The 21,231-nt window shown below is 38.2% G+C and overlaps 1 protein-coding gene across 5 annotated transcripts in view; it reads right to left on the bottom strand.

Moving 5' to 3' along the window:
• Utrn (utrophin) overlaps window positions 1-21,231 on the bottom strand; it is a 429,847-nt gene that overhangs the window by 39,832 nt on the left and 368,784 nt on the right. For all 5 annotated transcript variants that reach the window (XM_028779235.1, XM_028779234.1, XM_028779233.1 and 2 more), the window contains 4 exons: window positions 14,086-14,171; window positions 9,127-9,284; window positions 6,574-6,740; window positions 3,418-3,529 (listed from right to left, as the gene is read on the bottom strand). In XM_028779235.1, the coding sequence (XP_028635068.1) occupies window positions 3,418-3,529; window positions 6,574-6,740; window positions 9,127-9,284; window positions 14,086-14,171 (523 nt within the window). The remainder of the gene's footprint in view (window positions 1-3,417; window positions 3,530-6,573; window positions 6,741-9,126; window positions 9,285-14,085; window positions 14,172-21,231) is intronic.

Consider the following 21,231-nt stretch of genomic DNA (forward strand, 5'->3'; position numbering starts at 1 on the left):
GTTTTGTTTTGTTTTGTTTTGTTTTGTTTTGTTTTGTTTTGTTTTGTTTTTGAATTCAACAGTGGGAGTAGGAAAGGAGACTTCAACACACATTAGTGATGACAAACCGGCTTCTGTTGGTCAATGATTATTAAACATGCCTTGCTTTCAAATAGCTTAGAAATGTTAGGAATTTATTAGAAATGATTGTATTTAATGAGAATAAAAGCAGTAATTCTAAATCATTCCTCTAACCTCATCCACTTATCTTGATTTCCCCATTTAATGCTAGATCTGTAAATGCAGCTCCTTAAATTTCTAGCTATTATCATGTAAATATTAACATTATGCTTCTTTCCAATCCAAAACTCTTATAAGGATCTGAAGGGCATTGCACAACCTGACACCATTTCCCAGGCCTTTGTTTTCTCACTCTCCCTGTCATTGGACAGAAGGCCACTTGCAGAGCTCTCATGCTCAGAAGGTGCCCAGTTCTGTTTAATGGTCCTTTAGTGTCATTTGGAAATTCATGATAACTTTTGAACAGGGGACTCCACCTTTTCACCTTTCTCTGGATACTTTACTTTATGACCTAGTGCTTCCTACTGTGCCTGGTTTGAAGGTCAGACTCCACTTCAATTCTAACCCTTCTTGTCAGCCTCTTGCCTACCATCAGAGTGCTTTCCGAGACTGCTGCTTCTTCCTTCTGCAATGTCTTGTTACTCTATCCCACTGTCTACACAGTTGCTGAATCTCTCCACCTTCAGGTTCATTCCAAAGGTTTCTCAAACTGGACCAGGTTTCTCTTATCTAAAATGGCTTCTCCCATCTCCTTCTCCTGCTTTACAAATATAATCACTACACCCTTAATCATCTCATTTCTGTTTCCTTGCTCAGTATCCCATATTCCCTCTTCCTATAGAGACAGCATGGGGGCAGCAGTGATCTTGTCTTTCCTAGACAACTGACAAATCATTAGAGTGGGCTCTAGAGATAGACAGTCTTCTTGTTCTAACTAAGGCTAGAGTTCCTAGCCTTCTAATCTGTTGAATTTTTGACATATAAAAATAACACATTCTCGATTCAAATTGTTCCATCCACTCCATCCTCTTTTAAAAGAGGACTCTTTTAAAAAAGAGTCTTTTAAAAGACTCGACCAGGCATTACTTTGATTTCTGGTAGCTCAAGGCTGCCTACTTCTTACGACCTCCAGCTGCACATAACAGCATAGATACAAGTAGATGCCTCGTAGAAACTATGCTGCTCATAACATTTATTGTTGGCTCTAACATAATGCTGAAGACGAGCCCTGACTATGCCAGGAGGACTTATCAAAAAGGGCTGAGGAGTCTGAATCCTTGTGTGGCCCTGAAATGGATGGATGTGATCTCTTAGAACTCAGGAGTCTCACTCTTGAGGATCTAAAAAGCCATTTCTCTGAAAGGAGATTATGAGGCAACAAGGCAATGTCTCCCAATTTCTACGGAGAGTTAGCCTAACTTCTCTAACTAGAGATACAGCTGGTCTCCAGAGCCACACTGGCTGCCTTTTGTCACTTTTCTTTTGCCTTCTGCTTAACCTTGCTCCTTGTCCCTCTCTCTCCCAAGCCAGTATTTCCTTCTAACATGTTCAGATACTTCTGTGCACTGTACTATGTGTACAGACACACTCCTCACACATACACATGGATTCTTCTGATTAAACTGTCCTTACCACTTCAACTAGCAGCCAGCTTTGATAACCATGCCAGACATATAGAAAGAATTCAATATTAGTTGGGTTAGTAAATAAATTAATAACTGTAATACATGATATTTCCCCAGCTTCCATGGGAGCAATATTTTCCTAGTTAATGTTAGCATCAAGATTATTTCATCCATTGTAACTCAGCTGCATTTTCTAGAAATCTCATCTCCACATAAAAGAGTCTCTATTTACTTAAAATAAGACAACAAGAATAGAAGAATTATATGTGCATATTTTATAAGTACTGCTGCTTTTGTATAGATTTTTGATCCAAAAAGTTACTTAATTCTCTAAACCAAAGAAAATATACAACTCTATAAATAAATTTTGGCACAATTTGGAAGGAAACTAAGGAATAGCTATTGACAGAAAATGAGGATAATCTTAGGGCAAAGCAGTTCTAGATCAAAGGAACCATATACTGTGTTCAGTGCTAGGGGCCTATGGTAAAATGAACACATTAGCAAATATGACTATCATATGGTGGCAGAGACCTCTTTTGGAAAACAACTTGGCGTCAAGTATTTCTGCCACAGAGATACTCATATTCATTGACCTAAATCATCTTCTTCTGGTCATTTGTTCAAAGGAAATATAATTTATATAACACATATAAAATGCTACCTTCTCAGTAATGCTTTTAAATGCTTCTTATAGGAAACTAAAGAAGTAAATTTAAAAGACGGTTAGGCCAGCTATAGTAATTCGTTCAATTAATACTTTGTGCCGGAAAGCTATGGGCTAAGAAAAATGGGGACAGGGGATGGTACAGCTATTATCTACAAAGTCAAACGAAAAACTCCAGATGAAAAGATTTCTATTATTGGCAGTAGCATGATAGTGCATGTCTTCAATCCTGGCACTCAGGAAACAGACATAGATGGATCTCCGTAAGTTCAAGACCAGCCTGATCTACATAGCACTAGGCCATCTAGAGCTACATCATGAGCTATACACAATGTCTTTAAAAATCTTAAGTAAAAAAATATGCATTCATACTTTTTATAAAATTAGAGCATGCTAAAATATTAGAAGGTAGTTTGTTCAGAAACTAAATGTATAGACGATCTTTTTATTTCTCTATTTTTCATTTTTGATAATCTGTAACTCTTTTTTCAGAAAACATCCTTTAAAAGTCTAAGAGAAACATATTTTTCAGCAAATAGTTGCATTGTCAACATAGGTAAATCAATATGAGTTCTTAATATGCTTCCAAAAAAGTTAAGTTTAAAATGAAAATACATATTTGGAAAGTTAACAAATTATATTTCACATAATGTAGAATTTTTCTTAATTAGACACAAGTAACACATATACTTAAAGGGAAAGAAAACAACAAAATTTACAACTATAAATTCTTGAAGGTTTAAAAAAAAGTTAAGTAAAAATTCATTGGATAAAAGTGTCATTACTAGGCAGGTGGAAGTGGTGCATGACTTTAATCCCAGCACTTGGGAGGCAGAGGGAGGTGAACCTCTGAGTACAAGGCCAGCCTGGCCCACAGAGAGAGTTCCAGGACAGCCAAGGCTATACATAGAGAACTCTTCTCAAAAAACCAAACCAACCAGCCAGCCAACTAGCCAGCCAGCCAGCCAGCCAGCCACCCAACCAACCAACCAATCAAATGAATAAATAAATATAAGATTTAAAAAACAATGATAGAATTGGTCAGTTGATCTAAAAGGTACTCACTGGTATGCAGTATTCCACCATTGGGTAATGTAATTTGTGGCCCTTTGCTGTTCTTCCAGAAAAGAAGCAACTCTGGCAGACGTCATAGTTAAAATGCTTGAGGCTCCTGTACCTGTTATGGAGAAAAAAACAGCTATCACTGCTGCTACTTAACCCAAACCTGTGCCTTGGTAACAAGCTTCACGGTAAGGAAACCAAGGGCGCATCTGCTACCAACGCAAGATTTTGTCTCTCAGTGTCAGTTTAGAAGTGACAGTTCATCTCTCCAGTGATGGAAGAGGAATTTAAGATTTGGAAATTTACTTATTTATTTAAAAGGATCCCAGATTGTGGGGGAAGGTAGAGGCCTTGCTTCTAAGATAGGTTTTATAAGTTTTTTTTAATTTAATTTTTTCCTTATTACTGAGAAATAGATGTAGGTATGTAGTGAAAGATAATAAACATGTCTTATTGAGTCTGAAAACAAGTTTCCTCATGATGAGAAGTCTAGTATCAATGTCAGAGGATTCTACATGATATCTGAAAGTGGACAGAAATGACAGAGAAAACTTATAATAAAGAATTTGATATACACTATTTTAAAATACCAACAAGACCATTCATAAGAAATAAATATATAATTCCTTCATAAGAGCTATGGTTTTTACCTTGAGCAGTTTTAGGTTTTGTTTACAATAATCATTAGGAAATACAGAGAGAGAGAGAGAGAGAGAGAGAGAGAGAGAGAGAGAGAGAGAGAGAGAGAGAGAAATACTCTGTAACCAGGAACAAGTTAAATAAAACCTTGATCATTATTGTCTTGAAAGAAATAATGTTTAAAGCCTCTCATAAAAAGTTATACCATGCACTGATGTCTATTTGCAGAAACAACACTCTGAAGTCTTAAACTTCTAGAGTCTGAAAGGAAAACACTCCCCAAATCTTCCACTCAGTTAAGATGACTGGGGGAAGTAAGAAACATACATTACAGCTGTATCTATAGAGGGACATTTTAAATGCCAAGACTAGCAAAGTCAAAATAGAAAGACACTGTAAAGGTTATGTGAGGCTAATATATACTATCAAGTGATGAAGGACTTTTCAAACGACATGCAAAACACTTTGCAAGTTATCTGAAGACAATCTATTTATACCAGCTTTGCTATGGTCCAGGTTTGATACATCACTTATTCTAATATCTTTATACCTACTGCCATAGCTTGACAAATGACTGGCATTGTCTCACTTTTGTGGACTCTTCTTTAATGCAACCCTTCCCTTTTCTTCACTAGGGAGAAACACTCTTGTACTGTCAGCATATTTTAGCCATATGCTTTGCTAAAAGTACTGTTTCTCAGTCTTGCTTGCTGATGGTGGTAAGCAAGACAATCCAGGATCAAGTCTTGGGCAAGGGTTCCCCTTGGGATTTTAAGGGACAGGCTCAATGGGAAGAAGGGCATGTCTTTTCCCTCCCTTCAAAAGGCAGAAGTGACATCCAGAGGAGCCAACTTGCTAGCAGAAGGTCAGTGTGAAAACTCAAGCATGGGTTGGGGATAACGGAGATTATAAAGGCAGAACTGAGCAGCAAGATGACCATGCAGCCCCAGTCTTGCCATTTCTAACTTTGCATTTTGTTCACATGAAAGGAGATGAAGCCTGCCTGTCATTCATGCTGCTGTTGACCAGCTGTGTGGAATTTTAAATGAAACAATTCTCTTGGTAAACACATTATGGATCTAAGATTTCACTAAAACTCAATTTGAAGAACCGGAGAGATGGCTCAGCAATTAAGAGCATTGACTGTACCTTCAGATGATGTGGATTCAATTCCCAGAACCCATACAGTGGCTAGCAACCATCTGTAACTCTAGCTCCAAGGGATCCAACACCCTCTTCTGGCCTCACACACACACACACACACACACACACACACACACACATGCACACGCGCGCACACACACACATACAGAAACATAAAAATAAATCTTTCTTGCTTACTTACTTACTTACACATGCATACTCCTCATGTCGCCACTTTTGCAGAAAAGTTCAGTATTACTTATAAGGTCAGTGTATTATCGTTTTTGGCTGACCATAACTAATAATGTGATCAGCAATAATGTTCAAAGCATGTACTGCTCTATGTAGTAACTATTTCTAAGAGAAATCATAAACCCCAGGAAAAGAATGTGTCACACTTATTCAAGAGGTAATGAAGGAACTAAGGTGAACAAACACTCCATCCTGTGAAGACCAAGGTACAGAGTCCTCTAAGGTCTTAAGTGAATGGTGCAGAGTCCTACACAGACTCCTTCCCCTAAGGTCTTCAGTTAGGGTCCTTGACACAATGAGAAAACAACAAGATGGACTGAGCCTGGCGAGCCTGGCTTAGCCAACTATGAAGATCTAACTTCAGATCCTTCAGAATTGGCATAAAAATCTTGGGTCTAGTGGCATACACCAGTAACCCGAGATAATCTGAGTACTGGGGAAGCAGAGACAGGACAATGCCTGGGGCTTACTGTTCAGCCTAGCTGAAGTCAAGCTCCAGGTTCAGAGAGAGCTCTGTAGGAAAAATAAGGTGGAGAGTGACCAAGAAAGATGAAGATACTTGATATCAACCTCTGGTCTCCATGCACACGCACACATATCCAGGAATATATCATACACAGAGAGGAAAAGGTAGGGATGGAGAAAAGGATAGAGTTCATCACCAGGGTTAATGAGCAAGTGAAATGTAGAATAGGTCACAACCAACAGCAGACAGAATAGAGTTTTCTAACAACTTCTTGCCTCATTCTTTACATATCACTTTCATCTTACTAAATTTAATCCCAAAATCTTGGAACAACCAACAAATTTGATCAAGACTACATGTATCTAATCTACAACGCAATTATCCCACATGGGTATTCCTATAACCTCAGTGAAAAGATATCTATAAAACTTTCCGATTCTGGACTAAAGTATTGCGAATAACTACAAGAACTAAAATAAGTTTGTGTATAGATCTGTGAGAAGGAATGGTACTTTAGAAAGATGGACAATGCAGAGCATAAGTGTACTCGGGAGGCAAACCACCAAGCAGGAATAAATGGGAAGGGACAGCAAGCATACTACAGGCCATATGAGGAGAGCAGACACAATTGAGCTCTGGTTTCTCTTACTGCTTCTCACCTGAACCCAACAATCGGACATTCTTTGCAGATGTTGCATTTGGCCTGATGTTTTGCAGTCTCAGCAGCTGCCACCCGATGCAGAACCGGCAACCACACCATGGACTGTGGTTCCAAACGCATCCAGTCTATAAACTCCTTCACGCTGATTTCTGGTTTGTTGTTATTCTGGAGGAGGAGACAGAAAGCGAAGAAAAGCTCTTCAGTGAGGCTGTAACAAGTGTGCTGCTGCAAATTGGCGCAAGAGAAAAGTCACGTGACTCCAGGTCAGCTAAGATACAAATAGGTTATTTCAGGTAAGAAAATTCTAGAAACTAAAATTAGAAAAATGCAGGGGGGAAAAAACCAGCCCTTCCCCCCCCCCCCCCCCCCCGGGGGGAACAATTCCTTAGTACTCAAATTTTATTTTATTTTTTATTTATATGTGTGTGTATGTTTTTAATGTTCATACATACAGGTACACTTGCATGCCTGTTTGCACGCATGCAGAGGTCAATGGTCAACCTCAGGTTTCATTCCCAAAGAACTTGTGTTTTCATTCCCATCTTGTGTTTGAGCCAGCGTCTCTCATTAGCTGGAATTCTTGGGTAGGCTGGATTATCTGGCCAATGAGCCTCAAGGACCCTTCTGTGTCTGCCACATTGATTCTAGCATTATGAGGACATGCCATGTGCTACTGCAGCTGACTTCCATGGGTTATGGGGTACAATCTCAGGTCCTTGTGCTATTGCACCTGACTTCTGTGGGTTATGGGGGTACAATCTCAGTCCTCATGCTACTGCACCTGACTTCCGTGGGTTATGGGGTACAATCTCAGGTCCTCATGCTTCTGCAACAACTTTTTACACCTGTGCCATCTACCGAGCCCCTCAATGCTCAAATTGAAAAAAGAAGAAAGCAAAATAAAACCCCACAAGACTCCAGGTAATCTTTCCATATCTATCCTTTAACTCGATAGCCCGAGTTTATCTAAGATGGCAAACATATAAAGATGAGGACTCCTCACCTTCCAAACAAAGTGGAAGCTTTTACAAGTGCTTTACAAATGTTTCACAAAAGGGGTCATGGCTATGTCCCGCCTCTGTTCCGTCAGAGCATCACACTGGAGGCAGACCAGCACAACTACTGTTTATAAGCTCTCTAAGTTGATCAAGATAGACTGTGTGTGGCAACTCAAGTCTGCCTCAAATCCTAATGCTGAATGATTAGAAAGCAAAGATAAATTCCACCAACTGCCTTTTCGCCCAGTGGTTGAGGTCATTCTGAGCATTGATATATATGACTATAAATCATACTTAGAAAAAAAATGATTTAGTATTTTTTTATTTCTAAAATAAGAAAAAAAGGCCATTATAAAATGTAATAACCCATGACATTGATTCTTTTCAAAGACACAGTGTGAGCATTTTTTTCTCTCACCAGTGATAAATCATTGGCTATGCTTTGGAAAAATATCTGTAGGCTTCTAACTTTATGCATATGGATGACATCAGTAGCATTTATAAATGTGCTTATGCACCATAAGCATTTAAAAAAGAAACTGCAGCTCTCGCCCAGGTGAAAATTAGCAGCTCTGATCAGTGCAAAACTTTGTACATGAATCTGTGTATATGTACATATACTCTTTGAGAAAAGATGGCTGCTTTTGTAATGCTTTCATATTTTAAAGGGTATTCTCTACAGAGAACACTAAGGAATTTTTGTCACATGTATCAAAGTCAATACGAGGTTTGACGTATTATGAAGGCATGAGCAACCATCAGTTTATGTTCTCCTAAAGTGCATTGGGCAAGACCCTCTTTCACCAACAAGCAAGTACCATCAGAACGCTTTCTTCAGCACATGTCAAACCTGCTGGAACCTTGATCTTTAGGTTCTCAGCCTCTAGAACTGAGGAGTCTGTTGTCTATAAGTCACCCAGTTTATATATTCTGCTATAGCAGCTTGAGCAGACCAAGACTGGATAGATGGGTGATAGGCACAGCTTTGTCTCCAGGAAGCTTAGGTGGACAAGGAAGAAGCAATACTAATCAATTAATTACACATCTCAGTATGATGTCACACAGTAGCCAGCACGATGGGGCAGAAGATGTGAAAGTGGGGAGAGAATCTTCACCTGAGAGGGCTTCAGAGGACTCAAGAGCTAAGCCAACATGTACAGATGGAACAGAATGAGTGGAGAAAAGAGCTTGTGTACCGAAAAGGAAGACCATTCTAAACAGAAGAGCGCATGTCTGAGGGCATGGAAGCAGGAATCAAAAAGTGAAGTGGGTATGATGAAAAGCTGTGCACAAGGGGACAGGTCACAGACATGAGGATAGAGCCAACGTCTTGCAATTCAGACACTGCACTTCAATTTCTACTCCCTGAAAAAGATGTATATCTATTCATGTTTTCCAGAGTCCAATGTGACTTAAGAAACAAATCAACTTATAGGTTTGATACCCCAAACCTCCACTATTTGATTCCAGCACAACTTACTGACCCTCTTCTTGGAGACATCATTAAGTCCCTTTCTCAACACATCATACATACCCATAATGCCCATGCCTACCTGCTGAAAGCAGCTGCGGACACTGGGCTCAATGTTACTACCTCCAAAGGCGGCTACTTCCCCCAGCTGTCTAGGAATCTGGATGGCATCATGAAGAAGCAGGCCAAGCTGCCGCTGGTCACACATCTCTGTCGGTCCCGCCACCTCCTTAAAGAGACCTACCAAGAAGAAAACAAAATTTTACCATCTACCTACTCAAAACGTTATCATATCTAAAGTGTTATCTTCAGTGAGGTAGATTGAACTATGCAAACTTACAAACAAAACCAAAACCAAACCAAACAAGCAAAAACCAAAGAGATCCAGATCAGGTGTCTCTTTAGTTCTGAGGCTCTTAATCTGCCACCTGTAACCAGAGCCGTATATCTTAGGATAACCTTATGTTATAGATTATTACATAAAATCAGGTCAACTAATAGAAAATTGCTGTTTAAATACTACAAATAAATGTACATTGGTTAGTTTTATAGTCTCTAAGATACCCCCTTAAGAAAGAGCATGAGGCAAAACAAAGGTTCCCTTACGATTTGCTAAAGCCTATAGTTTATACAGTATAGCTTCACATTTTACAGGTGATTTATCAACTTCTTTGCTCACTCACAAATTCAATACTCTATGCACTTATATTTCATCTCCTTTTAGGTATGTTTATGTTCATATCTCCTTTGTATCATAAATACCAAAAATATAAGGTGGTTTAGTCTTTCATTTTAGGAACTTAATAAGTTGTTTTTGTTTTATTTTCTGTAATGAATTTTTTTCTTTCAATTTTAAGACATAAAATTGTTTGTATCCTTTGCCTTTCTTTGGCTTTTCCATGCATAAACAAAGCAAATACTGCTTTGCTTTCTAATATTCTTAAGTCAATAACATTAAAATTGATCTACTATGGGTAACATTTTGAGGATTACAATTAATAGCAGATTCCCAATGAAGAGGTTAATATAATAAAGAAGGTTACTTTTCTGCACGGAGACACACCTAATTTTAAAAAATCTCCTTTATCATAGAAATCGACACATATGGGAGACATTGTCAAATTCTAATGGTTCAAAAGACATACAATTTAAATGTTCATCATGTGATGTTAAGAAGAAGAGGCATAAGTACTTCAGATGTCCCCCAGATCATTTTCAAATAATAACCAATACATAAACAGCAGATAAAATGTCATTCTCCTCTTGTCAAAGGGGAAGGATTCCAGCTCTAACAAGTATCAACAGTGAAGTTCCAAACTGAAGCATACTGAGTGATATCAACACAGTAATTATCATGAAATTCAATTTTAATTATATAAGCATAAGAAGGGGAAGCAAATTCATCTGAGATAAAATGAATTATTGTTATCATTTGTTCATTTAGATTTGTTTAGAGCTCCACTTGTTTTGTTATTTGAAAAAGGGCTATCATATTCCCCAAAACATTGGCCCAGAATTCTTATCATGATGCTTATTGTGCATCTATGTGCATGTATAGTGATCTTTACAGAGAGGTGCACATTGTTAAGAGCGTTGATTGTGCCCAACATTCCCGCTTCGAGTCAGAAAGCCAAGCTGCTATGGCACTGAGAGGGTGAGAATACTCACAAAGAAAAAGTATATAGTGCATGCAGAAAACGTAACATGAAGGGCTCCATTCTTATTCTTACAGTCGGACACAAGAGGCGTTATGAGGAGGATGTGAAGAATGGGCCACAACAAGTTTTTAATTGAGAGGCTCTGCCAGAGCCTGACCAATACAGATGTGGATGCTCACAGCCAGCCATTGGACTGAGCACAGGGACCTCAATGGAGGACTTAAGGGAAGGACTGAAGGAGCTGAAGGGGTTTGCAATCTCATAGGAAGAACAACAAATTCAACCAACCAGCCACCCCAGAGCTTCCAGGGAATAAATCACCAACCAAAGAGTACACATGGAGGGACTCATGGCTCCAGCATCATATGTAGCAGAGGATGGCCTTGTCTGGCATCAGTGGGAGTGGAGGCCCTGTGAAGGCTCAATGCTCCAGTGTAGGGGAATGCCAGGGAGGGGAGGTGGGAGTGGGTGGGGGAACACCCTCATAGAAGCAGGGTGGTTGGGGGATGAGATAAGGGGTTTGTTGAGGGGAAACCAGGAAGGGGGATAACATTTGAAATGTAAATAAATAACCAAAACAACAAAAGAAAAAGAAACAGTTAAGAGACAAACTTAAAAAAAAAAAAATCAACCCAGAGGAGATCCAAGGGACTCGCCAAAATATGCTTGCTGACTGTGCTTTGGCTGATGCCGGTAAGCCCCTGGCCTGCAGGAAGGCACATGAGATGTCAGAATCCACTCCAAAGCCATTCTCAGTAAGTCACAGTAAGAGGCACAAGTAGGGTAAAGACTGATGTCAGCCCCCACAAGTGCTTCTCATACAGACGCTGCCTGCCACTGAGGCTAATGAGCAATTTGTTGTGAATATTAATTTTAACAAAGAAAATGATAATGAAGCGATGTTCCCAGTACACTGGGGAAATCAAAGGTGGAATCGGAGTTGCTCAAGATCTCAATATAAGAAGCAAAACTGATCCTCAGGATATTTCAAGGGCCTCAATATTGAGGTAAAGACTTAGATTAAAGATTTAACTCAAGAGATTTCTGATTTAATTATGTCCTGAAGTGACATTCAACATGAGTTATATAGACTAGTAGAAACTTGCAATGCAGGGGCCGCAGCTACCCGGCCCAAATGTGAGCACTTACTGCTGTTTTGCAAAAAATGCAAATCTTGAGCTTGAATTTGCATTCATTTTAGAGTCCATTCAGCACTATGATGTAACTGTTACTTTTAAAGCCCCAAGTCTTTCGGGAGCATATGAAAAACCCCAAATCACAGATGATTAGTAAGAAAATCTTTTCCTAATTTTGGAACACTGATTTTTCAGTAATTTTTTCCTTTCCTAATCAGTTTAGAAATGGCAAGTTCTCAGCTTTGGGAATATCTTTTCCTAATAATGATGAAGATTCCTGAAGTTCTAGAAAAAAGGGACACAGACAAAACTTTAGGTAAGGCTTTTGTAGGGCTTCTTCCCTTCTCACTACATGGCTTGCAAGACTCATACTCCCTTAAGCATTCGTAACTCCTGGTTCTACAGTCAGCTTATGCTCCATACAAACCACAACTCTTTCCTAAACATTCTTGTCAACTTTTGTAAGAAAATCATGCCTTTGGGTTCTAGACTTGACACTCAAAATCAAACAATCTAACAGTAATTGCCAAAATACATGATATTGAATGCTTTTAGAAGAAACAAAATTTAGCTATGTTATAGGAACAATGAAAAAAATACCTTCATTTGGGGAAAAATTTTTTTCTTGATTCTGGGGGTGGGAGCAAGGACACTGTGCATGCTTAGCATGTGATGGACCACTGAGCTATTAATAGACCTTCATACTACTATTGCTTCCTTGTACCCGTCTTTTGTCTTCTGATGTCTTTCAATTCAGGAAATATTATCCACTTTCTCATCCAATACACAGATTTATCTGCACAGAATGATTTAGAAGTGGGTTTGGTAGCATCAAGTTACTCATCCTTTATGGACAAATTGAACTAAAAAACATGTCACCATGGTGATGAGTTCAGAGACACATGGAGATAGTAATCATTTACTTGGCCACTGCTATTTTTGACAACTTGTAATATACTATCTCAACTTCTTCCCAATGCTACAATTGTTGGCCTCATCTCTTACCCTCGGAAGTGCAGCTCAGTGTACCAAGAAACAGAGGTAACATTACTTTTTGGCTAGAAGTATTAAAGGGGAATCAGGGTACCCATCTAATGACACTTGGTCACAAAGGGGCAGAGATATAAATATAGGTCCCTCTATTGAGCATGCCAAGACATTGTGAAGTAATCAATAGCTAAAGAGGCACCACTGGTTTATTTAATGATTCTAAACAACCAAAATAGAAGTTAAAAGCATCTATCACTTCATAATGTCAAAATTACAAAATATCACTATTTAAAATTAATGTTAGTAAAAGTTTTAGACCCTCTTACCTTTTTCTTCTGTTTTTGTTTGTTAAAGGATTAAACATAAACTGTAGGGGGTAGTTCTGATGCTAAGGTTCTGTCCCCCAATTGGTTCTTGATTGATCAATAAAGATACCAGTAACCAATGACTGAGGATCGGGAGGGACACTTAGAGTTGCCCAGGAGGACGCAGAGAGAATCGGAAGAACTGGATGAGCAGAAGGAGGCAGCAGTGGCAGGAGATAAAGCCAACCAGCCATGTGAGCTTTGGTTGGAGTGGCCAATGGATGCTATCCGATTATGCCTGGGGTGGCAGGGGAGGTTTAGGAGTGCCTAGTCATTGAGTTAGCAAAGGCGTTTTAAGATTAGCTGGCATGTATGTGTGTTGTTTTTTTATCCTTGGCTCCAAGAGAATCTGGGTGAGGGCTGGTAGCATGGTTCACCTGGGGCGTAAAGTGGAGTAGCAAAAAATACATGCTACAATAAACGCAAGAAATGAGATTTTAAAAAAAGAGAAAAGAAAAAGGGGTTGTGGAATCATAAAAAAATGGGTCTACAAATGTAACACACATATCTATGTGCAGTGAATTTAAAAAAGTGTAACCCCCCCCCAAAAAAATGCTTCGATTTCAACACCAATATTTTAAAGGGTCACTAGATTCTTGACCTATTTCAGTATTAATTTGTTCACCTAAAAATGTGAATTGTAATTAATACCTACTAGAATATTCTAATATTTAAATGGAATGCATATCTGAACTTGGTTCTTACTGTATCAGTGTACCTCACCCGTGGCCCTGCAGCCAGCTTTTTAAATTTTATGAATTCTCTTCACACTGTGTACACATAGTAAGGATCTCCAAAATGGAAGCTAGCATTACCTCAAATTATATAAAGTCAGTGCCCAGTAAATTTATATTACCATTAGAAGCACTATGGTGTAAAAGGTCTTACATACATCTGTATTTTTCTTCTAAGAGGCCTTTGGAGAGAGACATCAATCCAATCTTCAGACTCTGTACCCTAATTTTTCCAGTCCGGCCCCTGAAATTATAAGATGGGTTATATGCATTTAAAACTGTACACATTATGTTAAGTGCCATTTTCTTGAGAGTAAACCACTGTATGATAAATGTAAGTTAAAGATACAACTTTTCTACTTGGTTTTAACAATTATTGAAAACCTACATCATAACCTCATGACATAATTTAACACCTTTGAATAACCCTGGAAAAATACACTGAAGTCCTTTTACACACAACACACAGCCCAAGAACACATGAAAGGAATATAAAAACAATGATCGTAAAGCCAAATAGATTTCACTTTAAGAAATGCTATAAATAAAATCTGTTGGTTATAAATGTAAAATCAAAATACACATCAAATCTATACAGAGTAGGCAAGCATGCTATAGAGAGTATGAATGCAACTTTATATAGCAAGAGAAGAAGCTTGATAAATTAAAAGTCAAATGTAAAAAAAAAAACTATGTGGAGAAAAGTATATGTTGAAGACTCAACGCTTATGAAACTTTAGAACTTGTCTCCATTTGCTTTGATTTCTGCCAATGTAGTCTATAAATTACTATTGCAATTTTAATAGTGGATGGTTTCAATAGGCTGGTGTGATATCTGTATTAGGGGAAGCATGAAATTGTAATTAAAAATGGAATGTATTAATTAATCAGCTCTAGGAAATACTTTCACACTAAGCCAGTGAGACATCATTTCAATTTCACTTAAGAATTGGAGATATATATATATATATATATATATATATATATATATATATATATAAATATATATATATACACACACACACATTAAAAGCTGTCTTTATTGCAATGTCTATCAAAGTATTAAGCTGTTAAACAAGCACTGGGATGGGGAAAAGCACCATAAAATTAATAAGACATGATTTTTCCAGTGGAACAACACACAACCCAGGAAAGAAGTCTTATTGCTATATTTATTGTTTCATAATCTTCATCGATTTTCAGCTTTGGTTTATTCTCTGAAATTTTTTAGATTTAAGGCACACATATCAAACACTTAAAACACATGAGTGAATGTTCACCTATTATATATATGGGCACATAAGACAGCGTAGTTGTGTGAATGAGTAATGGTAGGTTTTGAGCTGTCCTTGATCGTGGTGCTGTCTGGGTAGGTTCAGGAGGTGTGTCCTTGCTGGAGGAGCGCTGCAACTGAAGGTGGACTTTGAGTCCTCTCACTCTGCTTGCTCCTCCAGCCCCCATACTGTCTCCATGCCTGGGACTTTACCATGATGCTGAGGATCTCCTGTTCCCCTGGAATTATAAGCCATAAGAAACCCGTCTTTCTATAAGCTGCCTTGGTCACAGTGTTTTATCACAGCAATAGGAAAGTAACCAATACAGGTTGTAATTTACAGTATTTTAAAAATGCATAAATATTTGTAATGTGCTTTGTTAGTCGTACTAATATTCTTCCATTTTAAAGTGGTAAATGATCAAGTAAATAAATGTCCGCATACATAGCAGGACACCAAACATATAAATGCTTTTTTAAAGAAAGAAAGAAAGAAAGAAAGGAAGGAAGGAAGGAAGGAAGGAAGGAAGGAAGGAAGGAAGAAAGAAAGAAAGAAAGAAAGAAAGAAAGAAAGAAAGAAAGAAAGAAAGAAAGAAAGAAAGGGGAGAAAGAAAGAAACCATGTTCAAATTATGGTTAAGTGTGGTTGCAATGCCTAGACTCTCAGCACTCAACAGGCAGAGACAGAAAAATTACCACAAGTTCTCTAGCCTAGTCAAAAGAAATATCAGCCAGTTTCAAATAAACTGACCCATACTTCAAATCATGTTCCTACTTAATAAATATTTTTAGGGTTTTCCAAATTATCCCAGGAAATGGTGTCTATCCTCTTCAAGAGTTAGAAAGTGTTTATCCTCTGAATACAGACAATTTACTTTTTGAAAGTAATAAAGGCTAAAGGATTGGTGCAAGGATGTTGAGCAAGAACAAACCAGTTCTTTAAGGGATCAGAATGGTACAGTAGAGCCCGACCTCCAAGTCTAGTGGGATAACAGGAGAGATTCAAATGTCAATCATCTACCCAGTCCACCATCGTCAGCTATTAAGGCTTACTGTACTATAAGATTCCAGAATTGTTCTGTGAACTTCATGGAACAAGAAAAGGTAGAGAACTTGATTCTTCCTCAATAAACTCACACATTAGCTAGGGAAGTAAGATAAAAGATGACTATAGAAAATACAGTATCAACCCATATGTGTGGATATGAAAAATTAAATACAAGGTCACTGTGGTTGGTATGTTTTAGAGAGAACATTTTGAATAGTCCCCAGCCTCTCACAGTTAATAAAGAAGTTCAAACTTAAGGAAGGCCTGTCGGTGAAACTTAGTGGCAGAGTGCTCGTCTTACATGGAGTGGCCTATCCCTAGTCAATCCCTAGTACTGTCCTCCTCCCGGTAAGAAAGAGATTACAATTAGACATGAGATGCCATAGCAAAAGTCTGAGTAAGAGAACATAGATGTGAGAGAACATAGGCGTGGGTGCAAACACACCCCCTCCAAAACTTAGAGTGGGGTGAGCATTTGTGTGCAGGCTCACTGGCTAATTACTCTGTGCATACATGGGGCCATTCTTGACTGTTTTGATGTCAAGCAGGATATCTAACTGGAGATGCATCTGAGAGCTAATAAAATGTACGAGTGAGCAATCTAGTCCAATAGCTAAGTATCCCATTCCCAGGACAGTTTTTGTAAGTGACTTCTGAAATTAGTTTAACTGTGAAGTTAAGCACCTTTAAAATTATATTCATCCCAGGATAGTGGGGGAAATATGACTTACTGTAACAAATGAAGCTAATATTCTCTATAGAGAAAAAAAAAATGTTTGAACCAAATGTTCCAGACTATTGCTCTGAAGCATGATTTAAATCGTTTGGATTTCCATTTAAATCTAGAAGAAAGATTGTGAAATTAAGACTTTTGAAACCTGGCAAGATGAAGACAGAGTGAGGCTGTGAATTCATAAATGGAATCGATTTGATTGCTACAGTTTATAAATTCCCTTTCTACATATATTAACTCATTTGCCCTGTGCATCCACCTTTTCTGTGGTGAGTTGTGCAGATATTTTTACCTAAGTTTTCTAGATATTGAGATGCCAAAGTTAAGTGGTTGCCAAGTAGCATAGCAACCAGGACACAAAATTGAAAATATGAGGAGCTGGGTGGGTATATGTTGGAACTTGAAAGTTTAGTTGATTTTATAAAGTATGATTGGCCTAGCCATAGCGATATGATAAGAATATCCATGCAACCAGGGAAATAAAATCTACAAATTACCTCTGTAACTATGATTAATCTGTAACGGGTGGTTACAGATAAACTCTGGCATCTCCATGTATTGGTTCTCCAATCAGTTAAATAGAGGGCAAAATGGAAAGATCCTATCTCTAAGTCATATGTGGATTAGAATTCTTTGATCTCAACTACCTGCATGACTCATTATTTCAAGTTGAAGTTAGAAGGTCTGTCCTGGCTGCATCATATGGCAATAAATCAAGGAGTTGAAAATATGTAACAATGATATAGTTTACATCTGAAAAGATCCCTGAGGTCCATATGTTAACAGCTCAGTCTCCAATGTAGTGGTACTCTTGGGAGAAAGGAGAAACTTTAAGAGCCAAGGTCTATTAGATGACCTCTGAGAAGCAAGCCCTCCAAGGAGAAAACAAGAATGTCCTCTCTTTCTTGCACTTCTTGGTCATCAAGTGACAGTTTTGCTCCATCAGCATTCCCACCACTCAGTGCTACCTCATCTACAGCCAAGGGCAAGCCAGTCATGGGCTGAAACCTCTCAAATGACTATCCAAAATATACCTCCCTCTGTGTGAGTTGATTTCGTCACCTACTTATGAGTGTTGTGTGGTGGTTTGAAATTGCTTGCCCCATGGGAAGTGGCACTACTAGGAGGTGTAGCCTTAACGGAGGTGTGTCACCGTGGAGGCAGGGCTTTGAGGTGATCTATGCCCAGTGAAAGACACACAGTCTCCTGGCTGCGTTCAGATCAAGATGTAGAACTCTTAGTTCTTCCATCACATCTGCCTGGATGCTGCTGTGATGATAATGGACTGAACCTCAGAAACTATAGGCTAGCTACAATGAAATGTTTGCCTTTATATGCGTTGCCTTGGTTGTGGTGTTTCTTTAAAACAAGGGAAACCGAAACAATGAATGAATGAAAAAATGAATGAATGATTAAAAGAAAAGATGGATGGATGGACGGATAGATGGATGGATGGACGGATAGATTGATGAGTAGGTAAATCAATGTAACTCTTTCAAGAAGTCTGTTCTTCTCTTGAGTATTCACTGTCCATTTCCTAAGAATCTCTTTTTCTCCTACAAAGCCTGTGCTTAAAGTAAATCTATGTTAAAACATTTTCTTAAAGAACTATAACTCTGTTACATAAAACTTTAAAAAAAATAATAAGCTTAACACAGGCATCATTTTTAAATTGAAAGCCTTCTGAAGGTTCTGTAATATGCAGGATCCCTACTCTGGATGGAGTAAAATTATAGTTCATTAGATTCTCTCAGAGGACCATTGCTTGAAATAGAGTTAACAGCCATTGCTTAGATAAACGAATAAGCCATATGCAGTAGAGAAACTCAGGTAGTCAGTGCTGGACATCAGCGATTACTGCCTATAGAGCAACTGACTTTTCCTTAGCTGAATTCATTTATTCCAAGATAGAAAGTGAGATTGAAGGGAACCCATCTGAACCAGAAGGGTGATTGATGTTTCACTGACATAGAGAGAGGGGAAGTAAGTTTTGCAGGATTTTTTATCCATGAAAACGAAACAATGACATACTTTGAAGTATTGCTTTTCTAGTAAAAAAAAAAAAATTATTTCTATGTAGCATTTCCATATGATCACATGTAGCAGCCAGAAGTGGGATTGTGCCAACATTTAACTCCCAGAAGATGAATCACAATATTTTGCACACTGGTTGGATCCTAACAAAGAGTCACTGCTTTCTCATTCTAGAGTGGGAGCAGCCTCTGTGTAAGTTATGAGCTTAACTATGTTCCTCTGGCATTTGCACATCGAAGTCCTAACTCTGTATCTCAGAACACTGCTTTTCATGCCAACAACATCCATAAAGAGTTAGTTAAAGTGAGGTTGGAAGGGCACACCCTAGTCCAGAATGCCTGGTGCACTTGTAGGAAAAAAGATCAGGCAGATTACAGAAAGTAGAGAGCAACTAAAAAGCCAAGAGAGAGGTTCTGGAGAAAATAGCACACTGGTCAGCTCCATCAGCACCATGAGCCCAGTCTTTCAGCCTTTACAGATGTGCAGAAATGATGTTGAAGCAACCTAGTCTATTAGGTTTTGTTTAAGCAGCCTAGAAATCTAAAATTGTCATAGTGGGACCCTGCTAGGGGTAAGGGTAGTCTTCATATACTATGATCAAGTTGTCATTCTCTCTGCTACTTCACAGGGTCAGATGAAGTCCCCAGATGTTCTTATTTAGCTTGCTTCCTGGGATGGAAATCCATGTTACAGATTACTGCACAGAAAACATCAAAATAACAAGCTATTTGTGGTGAATTTATTGTAGGAAAGATCTCCTTTGAGGCTTTAAAACAATGATGAGCAAATTAATGAGATATTTATGCTAAAATTAATACTGTACCCAAGAAGAATTACAACTCTGTATTAAAAAGCAACATAAAAGATACCAGGCAGCAATGTATTACAGAAAGTCCACGTTGCTTTCTGGCAACTGAGCCTCATTTTCATGCACATGGCTATCTTTTTATTTTTTAAAAAAGACGTATTGATATTTGTTGCTATTGAAAGATAAAGGGTTTCTTTTCCTAATAAAAAAAGGTAAATAAAAATTTTAGATAAATCATGTCTATTATCATCATCATTTACTTCTTACATAGAATTAATCAGCTACTGAACATGTACATTTATGAACTATCATCTATCTTCTTTGATTTATGAACTATCACCTACATTCTTTGTCTTCAAACCCAAGGCTAACAAATCTTCACGTAGCTACTTAATGAGAACTAACTTTTGGGATACAAGAGAAAAGTAAGTCTTCATTTTCCTCTTTCATTTTTGCATACTTCAACCCCCTACCAGAGTATGATTAATTCCCAACATTTCTGAAATGTCAGCTCACAGCAAGTCTTTTTATAACTGATTAGTGCACAAATACATTATCAAAATCAAAAGGGACACATAAATGTGGGATGTGCTGGGCTGGAAGATGAGGGTGCTCTTTATCTACAGTGAGAAACAGTTCAAGTACATATGTTAGTGTCCTATAGCATCAATTACTAAGGCAAGACCACCTCATAAAAACATAACCACAATGCAATGAAGCTATTAGTAAAGACAAATTGAGTTTTATTCATTGCTGCCCAAAGTACTCTTAAACCACCACTGTACAAAGTTACAGAGATGCTAAAATCCATTTTAATTCACAGTGAATGTCACCTTTTGCTTTCCTTTTGAAAAATAATAATCTAAGACTGCAAAGAGAAAGAAATCAAGCAGCTTAGGTTTCCTTAGCTGCTTCCTGACAGAGAACCAGAGAAAGCTAGCCTTCATTGACGAACAAAGTCATGAAAGAACAATTGCGGCTAAGATTAAAAACTCAGGTGATAGTAGATGCTGGCGAGGGTGTGGAGAAAGAGGAACACTCCTCCATTGTTGGTGGGACTGCAAGATGGTGCAACCACTTTGGAAATCAGTCTGGCGGTTCCTCAGAAAATTGGACATAGCATTACCCGAGGATCCAGCTATACCACTCCTAGGCATATACCCAGAAGATGCTCGAACATATAACAAGGACATATGCTCAACTATGTTCATAGCAGCCTTATTTATAATAGCCAGGAGCTGGAAAGAACCCAGATGTCCTTCAACTGAGGAATGGATTCAAAAAATGTGGTATATTTACACAATGGAGTATTACTCAGCTATTAAAAACAATGAATTCGAGAGGTTCCTAGGTAAATGGATGGAACTAGAAATTATCATCCTGAGTGAGGTAAGCCAATCACAAAAGAA

Source organism: Grammomys surdaster, unplaced genomic scaffold (genome assembly GCF_004785775.1).
Source record: "Grammomys surdaster isolate TR1022 unplaced genomic scaffold, NIH_TR_1.0 348, whole genome shotgun sequence".
Classification (NCBI taxonomy): Eukaryota; Metazoa; Chordata; class Mammalia; order Rodentia; family Muridae; genus Grammomys; species Grammomys surdaster.